The sequence below is a fragment of the Cupressus sempervirens genome, chromosome 10 (genome assembly GCF_028749045.1).
Source record: "Cupressus sempervirens isolate cs-2001-9-10 chromosome 10, ASM2874904v1, whole genome shotgun sequence".
NCBI lineage: Eukaryota > Viridiplantae > Streptophyta > Pinopsida > Cupressales > Cupressaceae > Cupressus > Cupressus sempervirens.
In genome coordinates, this window is record NC_143127.1 from 526,211,440 (window position 1) to 526,225,547 (window position 14,108).

The 14,108-nt window shown below is 35.4% G+C and overlaps 1 protein-coding gene across 3 annotated transcripts in view; it reads left to right on the forward strand.

Annotated features, from left to right (window-relative positions):
• Nucleotides 1-14,108, forward strand: part of LOC149534960 (phytochrome-like) — a 92,536-nt gene that overhangs the window by 43,589 nt on the left and 34,839 nt on the right. Inside the window, exons 3-4 of one of the 3 annotated variants that reach the window (XM_089807508.1) lie at nt 247-332; nt 455-815. The exons of the other annotated variants lie outside the window; for them this stretch is intronic. Of the exons in view, the coding sequence (XP_089663634.1) occupies nt 247-332; nt 455-474 (106 nt within the window). The 3' untranslated portion in view covers nt 475-815. Of the gene's footprint in view, nt 1-246; nt 333-454; nt 816-14,108 lie in introns of those variants that run through there. 3 annotated transcript variants of the gene reach the window in all.

The window sequence follows — 14,108 nt, forward strand, 5'->3', positions numbered from 1 at the left end:
CTGCCGTGGGTTTAATGAAATATATTCGTGGGTTCTGTTGATTTTATATTTGATGCAATATATTGAAAAGGGGGTTGAAGGCTTGGAAATACTAGTCTTAGTTTGGGAATTATAATATTTATATCCAAGGAGACTATAGATCTTTCTAATGTTCTAATATTTTGCTTGGTAAATGTTATTCCCGTGCTGGCAGAGCTGTTGATGGTTTTTTGAGTATATAACACCATTGTTCTGTTCAAATAATAGATTTGGTGAATTCATTTGTGACCATCCGAAGGTTTTCTCTACTATTGGTGTGAGCTCTGGCCATAGGCAGCTCACTTGCCTCACATGTAAGTCATAAGGTTGTGAAGGAATATATCAGGATTTCTTGGCAAAATATCCTCAGTTGTGTATTTCCAGCATATGCTTGCGCTGTTGAGCAATTGGCTTTACACATTTATTATAATTCCAGACACCATGATTGCTGCTTGATATTGCTGTGAATAAGTGGAGCTGTTGTTTAATACAACACATTCTGGCTGAATTGTCACAGAGATATCACAGGGAGACATATTGGAGGGTTCTTTTCTATTATGAACTCTAACTGTATTATGTGATTTGGTTGTCAAGGGCCTCACATTCACGTTGTATGACTGGTTCAAAATATCTTATGGAAGGAGGGCATATTAATTTATAGTGTACAACACTCTGTAATTGACATACGAGCTCCAAACACTTATATCATATGAGGTCCAGGCATTTACATTGTGCAGCATACAAGCATTCATTTGTACGATCTGCAAGCATTAATAGCATATGACATTCTCAGCCAAGACACATTCTTTGCACTTCTCAGCATATGGCCTCATTAACCCTCAACACTTGATGAATCCTTTCCTTAATAATATATGCAAAGAGGATTCTTCATGACATGTTGCATACTTTTATTAAACACTCCAAAGTCACTATTTTCTGGCTCCATCAGCATTGCTTGTGGCTCAAGAAAACAAGGATGCATAGCGTCTAGTTCTTGCTGATAGAAGATAAAGAATATGAATTATGTTTCATATGCAATATATAAAGTATGTTTCTTAGCAACAATAACATGTATAAAGTCTCTAAAATAATCTGTTTCATCTTGTGTACAAAAAACTGAAAGCCCTACTGTAGCACAAAACAACCAGTCAAATTGTCAATAAATATATTTGTGTGAATTATTTCAAATACAATATATATTAAAACTTTATAGTTGCAAAAGTTACTTGAATAATAAACTGTTCTAATTGGACAAACAAATGAAAAAGTTGCACTCCCTACTGTAGTACAAAACAACCAATTAAACTGTCAATAAATATATTGTGTTTAATTATTTCAAATACAATAAATATTAAAACTTTATAGCTACAAAAAGTAGTTGAATAATAAATTGTTTTAATTGGACAAACAAATTTAAAAGTTGCACTACATTGAATGCTATAGTTTCCTGCCTAATAAAGTATAGAAATTACTTACTAGAAATTTAGAAAATGTTGGATTATTAGAATTAATCTGATTTTCTTGCATAATGTGCACATTGATACATCATAAACTTATTTGTTGATAAGATGAGGTTAAATGGACATAGAACAGTCTTGGACTATGATTAGGTTCTTAACCTTGATGACTTTGATCTTGAATTAGGATAGATAGCTGATGACGAGGAGGCATTGTTTGACGATAAAAACTTGGCCATCTTGGATGAGATATTTGATGACCATGATCATACTTGACTGTCTGCAAGTAATGATTTTGGATCTAAATGTCACATTCTGTAGCTTCGTAGAAGACTACAGATTCATAGGCTCTAGATTTTTACTTTGTTATTATATTCTTATTTACAAGTAAGTTGTTATTAATAGTGTAGGTTTAACTTTGAATTCCAAGTCAATTTTTACATTGCATTTGGAAAAAAGTAATGAATCAATAAATTCTTTCAGTTTTGGACTCTTTATATGTGTTTCACTTTGTGCCTCTAGACACTTTATTTGGCCTGAAATTATTTGTAAGGCGGTGAGTTGTTATTAATAGTGTAGGTTTAAACTTTGAATTTCAAGTCAAGTTTTACATTCTTTCATGTTTTTAGTTTGCTATATTCTCCTAGGTAAACTCCATTTATACATCTGTTTTTTTTAAAGAGTTAATCCCAATTAAATGTAATGCTAGTGTAATATATGAATTTTTTAGTCTAGAAAAGAACTACATTCTGAAATAAAGTAGTTATGAAAGCAATACTTGAAACCATATTATCGAAGAGAACATTTTTAATCCATTTCATGTGAAATTAACTGAAATAATGATCAACTGAATAACTGATTTCTATAGCATTATAAAATATCTTAAATCATTGCCATCAATTCTATGATATTTAGTAATTACAAGAAAATGAAATGCTTAATAAGGAAATTAAGAGGAACATACATAATTTGACTGAGGTATCTTATAATGTTGTGCAAGCCTTGGCTCTCGGGTAAGAGGAGAAGCATTAGCTTAGGCTTAACCTCCCAATCACAGACCTTAGCATTTCTTCACACAATCTTTTATCAAGAAAGGTCCTCTCTACCCTATGGTTAGGCTTGGGGCATTATCAGTCCAACCATTTGAGCAATACTAATAGGCGGGCATGCTTGATTAATTGGCACCATCGACATCATCTGATCTATAGAAGGCAAGCATGCCTTTAATGACCTTGGCCAAGAATTTAGATGGGTTTTATGATACCCGATCACCACCGCTTGACTTGACAACATAGTGTACAAATTGGGCAACATGAGCTTACTTGGACATTCTTAGAGTTTAATTATATATTTTATCATGTTTGATAGTTCTGATTTCTGTTCTTCCTTTTGAGGGGATCTCCTCCACCTCTTCACCCTCTTTCATTGGTCCTTCCAACCAGGGTGAATCCTTGGTGATCGATCATGCTGTTAAGCATGGAATTCCTCCATTAGCAGTATATTGCTGATTCTCAACTGAAAACATGAGACAATACTACTCTGGCATTAAGCTGTTTTGGTGAATCAAAAAACACAAAATAAGATGTTTCACAGATGTACATAGAATTGTTCATTATGAGAGTCACGCTTGTGCATTCCGACTCATTTTTGATACTAAACAGTTGGCATTTAATCATGAAGAAAGAACAAGAAAGGCCGACAGACATGAGCTGAGTACTTATACTTCTCTTGCAACATTGAAACACAAAATGATTGAGGAACGATGACAGGTTTAGATTCATCAAGATAATTATTGGCATTGATTTTTGAATAAGAAGAATAAAAGTAAACGATATCAACATAACCTAATCGATGATCAGTAAGACTCAGGATTTCTTGACCGAGCAATCCAAGCCGCGTCTGGATTGTAGAGGCAATGCTAGAAATCTGGTATGTAAAATCCCGTGAGGTAAATGAAGCCCAATCTTTTAATGTAAAGAGAGCTGAAAGGAAAGAAAAAGATGAATGTCGTCCTTGGCAATGTGAGAAGTTTTTAATATAATGTCGCGGCCCAAGGTGGCAGTTTTAAAAACAAGATCCTCGGTTTTCTTGCATTCACTGATTTAAAAAGAAGAGGTGCCAAATGTACAACATCTCTCACAGGGATTTATAATTTTAAAACAAATATCAAAGGGCTCCTTTGAAGTGTTATTAAAAGGAAAATTCTATGATTATATATATATATAAAATTTTCAAAATGATGTCATTATACTATTATTATGTCTAAGGTCATACCTATTAAAATACACATTTATATACGTGCATAATTTAGAGGATTGTGATTTATCTTAACCTCATATCCTCCTTATATATATATATATATATATATATATATATATATATATATATGTTAATAGAGACAAGCTTGGAGATTTTAATATCATGGTTGCATCATACCATTATACATATGTGCATATATATATATATGTAAATAATGAAGAGAATGAAGATGCCAACATAGAACAACAAAGGTACGAATTTTGATTATGTTTAAATAAATGAATTTTTTATATGTTGCCCTATGCTCATGCTTGTTCAATGTATGTACCCTGTTATGAAGTCGCTAGATTCTTGCCAAGGTAGTTAGAGGCCATACTTTACGATCAGACAAATGCACTAAAGTAGTGCCCCATTCCTTAAATCCCGTTTAGCAATGCTTTCTCCCCTTCACCTGCTCTTGCAACCACTTGTGCAACATTTCCACAATAACAAGTTCTTGTCATTTTAAATCAATACCAAAATGTAACATAGATAAATGTAATTATGGCTAACTGCCATGGTCTAGTAGACATAACATGCAACTGTTAACTACCATTATCAAATATATGACAAACAACGAATAACTACCTTCATCAATATATGACAAGCAACAGTTAACTACCATCTTCACAAAGCAATTATAAAAATTAATTGTAAACAATCAAGTTCACATGATTCCCATAGGTAGTCCTTGTATGAAACCCATGGAAATTATTTGCCACTTGCATTCTAGTACTTCGTTTGGGTAGAGGAGGCTAGCTGGATAACGATGTTTTGCCTTGACTCTTTGGCATTCCAAACATCATGCCACATAATCCATTATTTCTTTTTTTATCCCCTTCCAAAAATAGTGGTTTTATAGTTGTCATCATTTTAATCACCCTAGGATGTCCTGATTAAGGAGCTAAGTGGAATTCTTCTAAAATCACTCTTCGGAGTTCTAGTGCCTTGGGTATGTACATCCTATCATGATATCTTAATAATCCATCTTCCATTCTAAAATCTGTGTACCTGGGATCCTATAGGTCCCTGAGAAGATCATGACTAACCTCTATATAGAATTCATCTTGCTTTAGACGTTGCAATACTTGATCCCTTAATCTGAAATTTATGACGGCCATTGCGGAAATATGTCTTCGTCGGCTTAAGGCATTTGCTACCTTGATTTCTTTACCCTTAATGTAGTTAATGTCAAAGTTGTAATTTGCTAGAAATTCAAACTATCTTCCCTACCTGGCGTTAAGGTTGGGTTGCCTAAAGATATATTGTAGGCCATGGTGGTCGGATCGAATTTCAAAAGTTTTCCCTATCAAATAGTGCCTCCACATTTGGAAGGCATGCACAATAGTTGATAATTCCAGATCATGAGGAGCGTAGTTTTGCTCATAGTTCTTTAACTTCCTCGACTCATATGCAATTATTTGTTCTTCTTGCATTAGTATACCTCCTAATCCTTCCCCGAATGCATTAGTTATAACTACAAATTTCCTTTGAGGGTTAGGTACTTTTAGTATGGGTGTAGTAGTTAACTTCTCCTTCAGGTATTCAAAGGTTGAATGGCATTTTTCAATCCATGCAAATTTCTTCCCTTTCTTCTGAAGTGAAGTGATTGGATAAGGCTATTTTGGAGAAATCTCTAACAAACTTCTTATAGAACCCTGCCAACCTCATGAAACTTCTGACTTACGTCACATTCTTAGTTATAGGCCATTCCTTAATTTCTTTGATTTTTGAAGAATCTATGACTATTCCATTAGCTGATATAATGTATCCTAAATACTGGATCTCTTTCTGATAAAAAACACACTTAGACAACTTCTCGTATAGCTTATGTTCTCTCAATCTTTGTAGAACTTTTTCTAGATGCTCGTGATGTTCTTTTTTGTTTTTCAAGTAGATCAAAATATCATCTATGAAGACCAATACAAACTTATCCAAATAGTGTTGAAAAATACCATTCATCAGATTCATGAAAGTTGTTGGAGCATTAGTCAACCTGAAGGGCAATACCGTGAACTCATAATGCCCATATCTAGTGTGGAATGTAGTCTTGTGGATGTCCTCATCCTTGATGCGGAGCTGATGGTATCTTGACCTTAAGTCAAATTTTGAAAATACTGTAGTGCCTTTCATTTGATTAAATAGATCGTTGATTCTAGGAAGCGGGTATTCGCTCTTGATGGTGACCTTATTGAGCATCCTATTGTCTATTCACAATCTCATAGTTCTGTCCTTTTTTCTGACAAACAATATCAGGGCACCCCGAGGCAAACCACTGGATCGAATAAGTTTCTTATCTAATATATCTTGCAACTGCAATTGTAGTTCCATTAATTTAGTCGTGGTCATTCGATAAGGAGCTCGCGAAATAGGTTCTGCACTAGGTACTAAATCTATTGTAAAATAAAAAACTTTGGATGGAGGTGGTTCGGGAAGTTCTTCTGGAAACACATTGTGATACTTCTCAAAGGATTTCTTCAAAATTTCCCTAGTTTCTCCATCTTCAAAGATGTAGTCATCACCATATGTGGTATCGATAGGTTTTCTCAAATCTTCAATCCTTACTGCAAAAATCTTGTTGCCTTTTCTTCCACATTTCTTGAGTTGCATGGCAGATATCTGTCGTGGTTTGATTTTGTTTACAACTCCCTTGATGCTTACAAGATTGCCTTGCTCATCCAAACATTCTATAGTTTTGACAGGACAATCATCCTTGGCCTTGTCTCACCAAGCCAATTAATGCCTATAATAATGTCATAGGACCCAAGAGGTGCTTCATATGGGTTCAGCTCTGTGAATTTTTTTGGAAAGTTAACCAGTGCCTCAAACAGACACTGTTCTACCGTAGCCCTTGACTGGTTTGCATACTCAACCGTCCATGTTTTTGCCATAAAACTAGATCTCTTTGGAAATCTACTTAATAACTTAAGTGATATAAACATTCTGAGGCTCTAGTATCAATTAATATAGAAACGAGGTTTTCGTAGATCTTACCCGAAGTTTCGATTGGGCCTATCTGTTGTTCTGCCTGTCAATTATCAAGTGCCGCGTGAATATTTTGCTGGTAAACATGTTGTGGTGGAAGAGGTGGTCGAGGTTGTTGGTTGGTGTTTGTCTTACCAAGGTATTTGTTAGCATGGTGATCCCCTCCGCAATTGTAGCATCTTGACAGTGGCCCCTTCTTATCATTTCCCTTGCCATTCTTACTTGTATTGAAGTTACCTTTGAAATCCTTAATACCATTCCCTCTTGGTTCCGGTTTGTTTGGTTTCTAGTCTTTAAATTGCTTCTTGTGGGATCCAATATCTGCACCTTCTGAATCCAACTTGTTTTCCTTTTGTTATCTCGGATAGAATCATCTCTTCTGATTTTATGTTCCTGACGGACAACCTTTTCTAGGGCTTCTTCCATGGTTCGAGGAGTGAGAACATCAACTGCCCCACTGATCCTATTATTTAACCCCATGATAAATTTTCTCACTTTCAGATTCCTATCTTGTTGGTACAGAGGTACATATTTTAGAAGACGAGTGAATTTCTCCAAATACTTATGTACAGTCATATCTCCTTGTTTGAGATTTTGGAAATCCAACAACTTTTGGTCGTAGAAAGTTTGGGGTAACCAACGATTTTTAAAGATGGTCACGAACTTTTTCCAGGTACTTTTAGTTGTTTTTATATTTAGTTCAACCTTCTTGTTTCCCCACCAAATAGCAGCTTCTCTTGAAAAATGGTATATTCCCCAAACTGCCTTTGAGGTTTTTGAAAAATTTCTATTCTGAAAATATTGGTCCATTTCTATTAACTAGGCCTCTGCATCCTCTTCAGATTCAGAACCAGAGAACTTGGGTGGTTTGATCTTTTTAATGTCTGTGGATAAGTCATTAACTATTTCAAGTTTCTTCTGTTTCTCAGTTTGGGTAAGTGAGGCTAGAGTGTTTCTCTCACTGTGTTCAGAATTTTCGGGTTCTGTTCTGGGAGGGGGTGAGGATTGCATTTCTTCTTGACTCTACCCAATTTGAGCTGCCATTTTGTTCATCCTTTTCTCCATATTATCTAATTTCGTTTGTGTGTCTTGCAAAACCTGAAGTATCAAATCTGTGGGAGGGAATGGATTGTTCTCATGAACCATCTCATGGTCTGTGGCATTCCCGTTATTGTTTATGTTTCTTAATTACTCTGCCCTGAAATAAGTGCAAATTCCTTACATCAATCTTCTGGTTTCCATTATAGGCAAAATTGCCCACTTTAGTTAATTCTAACACTTTTTTTTTTTTTTAAATTTATTTTTTCCAGCTACATTACAACAACTTTTTATTTACAAAATTCCCTCTACTGAGGGTGCTACATTTAGATTATAGATTTAATCACCTTGAGATTTTATTTTGGATCTCGTGCTCAATTTTAGTTTCGGTTTTATACATATCTCGCACCATCCAAGCTCTATGAAAGTGCATAAGAGGGTTAGCCTAGCGGGTGTTCCAAGTTTGAATCAGTTTGTTTCTATAGGCTGCCTTTTTGGCAGGACTCCATCTGACTCTTTCCTTCCTCATTCATTACAGAGCTTGTTTTAAGGTTTTGTTGTCCCAAGGCATGGAACAACAAGAATAATCATAGTTTGGCATGTTCTTAATTATGGAGAGATGGGATGCTGTGCTTTCTTGCGAGGTGTCTTTCGTGTTACATCCTGTTACATTTAATCTATAAGAAAATCTCAGGTTTACTAATCTTGTTAGGTGATGCGCCCAAGGTTCAGTGTTGAACCTAGCGCTTTGATACCATATGTAACATACAAATTTTCTAGTCTAGTAAAGAAGAACTACATTATGAAATAAAGCAGTTATGAAAGCAATACTTGAAACCATATTACCAAAGTGAACGTTTTTAATCCATTTCATGTGAAATTAACTGAAATAACGAAACTCAATAATTTATTTCTATAGTATTACAAAATAACTTAAGTCATTGCCATCAATTCTATGATATTTAGTAATTACAAGAAAATGAAATGCATAATAAGGAAATGAAGAGGAACATACATAATCTAACTGAGGTATCTTATAATGTTGTGCAAGCCTTGACTTTTGGGTAAGAGGAGAAGCATTAGCTTAGGCTTAACTTCTCAACCACAAACCTGATCATTTCCCCACAAAATATTTTATCAAGAAGGGCCCTCCCTACCTTGGGGTTAGGCTTGGGGCACTATCAGTCCAACCATCTAAGCAATACCGGTGTTTAGAATGTCCGCTCAATAATAGGCGGGCATGCCTGATTAACTGGTGCCACCGACATCATGTGATTTGTAGAAGGGAAGCATGCCTCTAACGACTTTGGCCAAGGATTTAGATGGGTTTAATGATACCCAATCACCACTGCTCAACTTGACAACAGAGTATACGAATTGGGCAACATGAGCTTACTTGGATGCTTGTAGAGTTTAATTATATATTTTATCATGTTTGATAGTTCTAATTTCTGTTCATCCTTTTGCAAGGATCTCCTCCACCTCTTCACCCTCTTCCATTGGTCCTTGCGACCACAATGAATCCTTGGTGATCGATCATGCTGCTAAGCATGGAATTCCTCCATTAGCAGTATATTGCTGACTCTTGGCTGAAAACATGAGATAAAACTACTCTGGCATTAAGCCATTCCGGTGAATCAAAAATCACAAAATAAGATGTTTCATAGACGTACATAGAACTATTCATTATGAGAGTCACACTTGTGCATTCCGACTCATTTCTGATATTAAACAGTTGGCATTTAATCATGAGGAAAGAACAAGAAAAACCAGTAGACATGAGCTGAGTACTTATACTTCTCTTGCAACATTGAAACATAAAATGATTGAGGAACAATGACAGGTTTAGATTCATCAAGATAATTTATTGGCATCGATTTTCAAATAAAGAAGAATGAGAGTAAATGATATCAACATAACTTGATCGATGATCAGTGAGACTCAGGAAGTCTTGACTGAGCGACTCAAGCCATCTGGACTGTAAAGGCAATGTTAGAAATTTGGTATGTAAAATTGTGTGGTAAATGAAGCTCAATCTTTTAATGTAAAGAGAGCCGAAAGGAAAGAAAAAGCTGAATGTCATCCTCGGCAATGTGAGAAGTTTTTAATATAATGCGGTGGCCCAAGGTGGCAGTTTTAGAAACAAGATCCTCAGTTTTCTTGAATTCCCCAATTTAAAAAGACGAGGCGCCAAATGTGCTCAACGTCTCTCACAGAGATTTATAATTTTAAAACTGTGTTACACTGGCGTGGGGGGGCGTCGAGACGAGTTTTAGGTGTGGGAAAAAAGAGGCCTCAATTTGGGGATGGTGGGGGTGCGGCAGTGGGGGGGTGCAGAGGGGTGGGAGGGAGGAGAGGGTTGCATAGTGTATATATTGAGAATGCTAATTATGAAATGATACTTCAATATTATATAACATACCAATTATAGTTGAATAGAGAAAATTGAAATGTGATTCACAAACCATAAGTTCAAACTTGAAACTTCATAACCATTACCAATGACCATTTAACAAAGTAACTTAGTTCAAGATGCAAGATTCAAAATTCATTGTCAAATATGAATATCATATATCATAAAGATGCTCATGATGACAATGAGCTAAGTAGCATGAAATAGTGAAACAAAATAATGTATCATAGCCATATCAAAGTGAGTACAATCAACAAAATGACAAAATGTCAATAGTGAGAATGGAATCATCCTAAGTGCTCTCTAATCATCCCCTATACCGAAGTCCTAATCATTCCAAGGGTTAGCTTGCTTAAAAAAGTAATTAAAAAAGAAATGTAAAAAGTATTTTTTAAAATAATTTTTTAAGCCATTTAGCCTGCTGTACCCTGCGAGCACCTCGTGCGCACCCCCACACTTGAGCACCCGTGACGCACTAGAGTCTCGGGTCCCACCCAGTGCGGCCGAGGTGCGGTGACGCCTTTTCGGCCGGCGGGGGTACTCAGGTGTGTGGTGCGGGTGTGTATGCGCATCGGGTGCTTCGTGTTTTTGATTCGGGTGTGTGCATCCGGGTTACACTGTTTGAAAACAAATATCGAAGGGCTCCTTTGAAGAGTTATTAAAAGGAAAATTAAAATACGCGTATTTATATACGTGCATAATTTGGAGGATTATGATTTATCTTAACCTCGTATCCTCCTGATATATATATATATATATATATATATTTATTTATTTATACATATGTTAATAGAGACGAGCTTGGAGTTTTTAATATCATGGTGGCGTCAGACCTTCGTACATATGTGCATATATATATGTAAATGATGAAGAAAATGAAGATTCCAACATAGAACAACAAAGGTATGAATTTGATTATGCTTAAATATATGAATGTTTTATATGTTGCCCAAGTAGCTCATGTGTGTCCAATGTATGTAACCTGTTATGAAGTCGCAAGATTCTTGCCAAGGTAGTTAGAGGCCATACCTTACAATCAGACAAATGAACTAGAGTAGTGCCCCATTCCTTAAGTCCTGTTTAGCAATGCTTTCTCCCCTTCACCTGCTCTTGCAACCACCCGTGCAACGTTTCCACAATAATAACAAGTTCTTCTCATTTTAAATCAATACCAAAATGTAACACAGATAAATGTAATAATGGCTAACTACCATGATCTAGTAAACATAACAAGCAACTGTTAACTACCATTATCAAATATATGACAAGCAAATGGTTAACTACAATCATCAATATATGATAAGCAATGGTTAACTACCATCTTCACTAAACAATTATACAAAATAATTGTAAACAATCAAGTTCACATGAAATAAACAGTTAAATATAACTTCCTTTTTCACATGATCAAAGGAAATGGTGGTTTTAGACTAATCATCTCAACGGCTATAATTTAAACTTAATTAATTGTAGCAGATTTCCACAATCCATGCTATGAATATTTATGCTTCTGGTGAGATTGTGTGAAAGTTTATAGCATCAACGTTTCGGATCATACTACATGATCCATCATCAGGATGAGAGAGCTAAGAAAAAACATAATATGTTGCAGACCAGACTAAATAAAAAGAGAGAGAGGGGGGGGCTAAGGAGGACAGCACGCAAGTCAAGGAAACAAAAGAAGGAGAAGGAGGATACCAAAGAGGTCAAAGGAGAAGGAGAAGGAGGATACTTAATTAGTTTAAAATTTTGGGATGTAACATGCTTCTTTGGGTTGCTTATGGCCATGGGCTATAATATAATCTATTGGATACCTTTTGATTAAAAGAAACTGTTGGTCATGGCCCTTGTTGAAACCTATCGTGTGTCCATATTTACCACAATGTCAACTTTGTGAAGCTGCTTTTCCAGCAATTCATCAGCATCATCTGCATGCAATGAAAGCTTTTATCACTATATATATTGGTGTAACTTTCTGTGCAGTGACTTACTATTGCTTCAAGGGTGTCAATAGGCTTACATAAAATTATACAGCTTTCTATACAGAGATATTATAAGGGGAAATCTTTCTTCTCACTTGTCATCCACTAGCTTAATTACACAACTGTTAGAAATGGAATTATCCATTTGTTGAAGCTGATCAGAGTTTGGCTTGAGAGTTGAAACACAACTGATTAGATCTTTTCACATATGATTCATGCTACCACTTGATATCCATCTCACGCTTTATTAATCAGCCAAACCACCCTATCGCTGGCAGGAATGGACAAATGCTATAGGCAAATAAACTGCCATATAGACTTTCCTTGTGCAATGAGAAGAATGGTGTTTCTTGTGCTTATGCTGCTTAATACAATTTGCAATGATTTCCTCATAAACATGTCATTAATCTATGGAATCATGACTTTCGCTTATCTTGTACCTTTCATGTAATGTATAATATCTCCAAACATAATGATTGCTCATCTTGCCAAGTAAATAAATAAACATTGTTAGCATAGAGGCCTGTATAATAATAGGGTAATTTCTGCAAGATCTCATGGCAACATGATCTTTCTTACATTCACAATCTAGTACAATGATGTATTTCATTAGGTAAGAAAGAACACACATACACATCTTCACACACGCTTGCAAACATGCACATTCACAGGCACATGCATGTACTCACACGCATCCTCACTGGTTCCTTTCCAAAAGGCAAGCATAGTGTAAATACAGTGCCAGTTTGTTGCTATATGCCTTGGATTGAATTACAATTATCAAGCATGCATTTGATCACCACCTTTTCCCTTTGTTCTTATTATTCTATAGATCTAAGTTGCTGGTTCGGATTCCGGTACAGATGCCGGTTCGAGATTTGGGTTCAAAATTTGTCTAAATTTTTTTGGGCTTGGGTTTGGATTCGTTTTGGGTTCATCTGTACAAAAACATGTTTTTAAAAAATATGTATATGTGTGTATATATATTGAACAAAAAATAAATCCATACTTGATTCTGCTAATAGTAAAGGAACATAGCAAAATACACCACCAAATCTATGTTTCAGTTCAATAGGACATTAACTGCATCATTTAGCATTATATACTACTTGATGCACGTGCTTGGTCACATGCATGGAGCATATTTCCATATCATGCAGATAGTTTGAGAATGAAAGGAATTGTCAAAAGATAAGTGCAGTTATCTGAATTTTTATTTTGTATTGGTTAGAGCATTTCTAACTAGGCTATCAAAGGTGAGATACAGATTTGAAGTCCTGGTTTCAAACCTATCATATCTTTTTATAGACATTCCTCTGTAATCATCAATTTAGATGTCACCTATTGTCAATTTGGATTTCCTTTATAAGCAAGCTTTCATTTTCATACACAAATGCATAAATGACATATAAACATCTTTTTTGGTCTTTTTAGTAGTCACAATAGGGCTGAGAAAAATGTTCCTAGACCAAATTCAGCCTAGGTGTAGACAGAAAATTCTTCAAAATTTGCTGCAAATTCTGGCTGGTTTCTTCTGACAGAATTTGCAGCAGATTTGTAGCTCTGCAAGAGAATTTGGCGAGAATTTGACAAGGACCGGACTTTGTACAGAATTGAACCAGACTTTGAGGGTTGCTGGAGAGAATCTTGTAACTTAGCTATAGATAGATACATGGTAATATCAAACATTTTCTGTACCTTCTATAATTTTGCTTAAAACTGTCAAGTAATGCCACAGTGATATTTACCTTGGGCAAATATCAATGCCAACGAATCGACTGTACCTTGCTTTTTGATTATGAATATTATGTAATGGGCTCTGCCATTGACCTTGACCTGTTTTCATTATTTTTTGTTCTCAGGCAATCTTTGCTTCAAATTTGATCAAGATGCTTTTGGTTCATGATAAATAGTTTA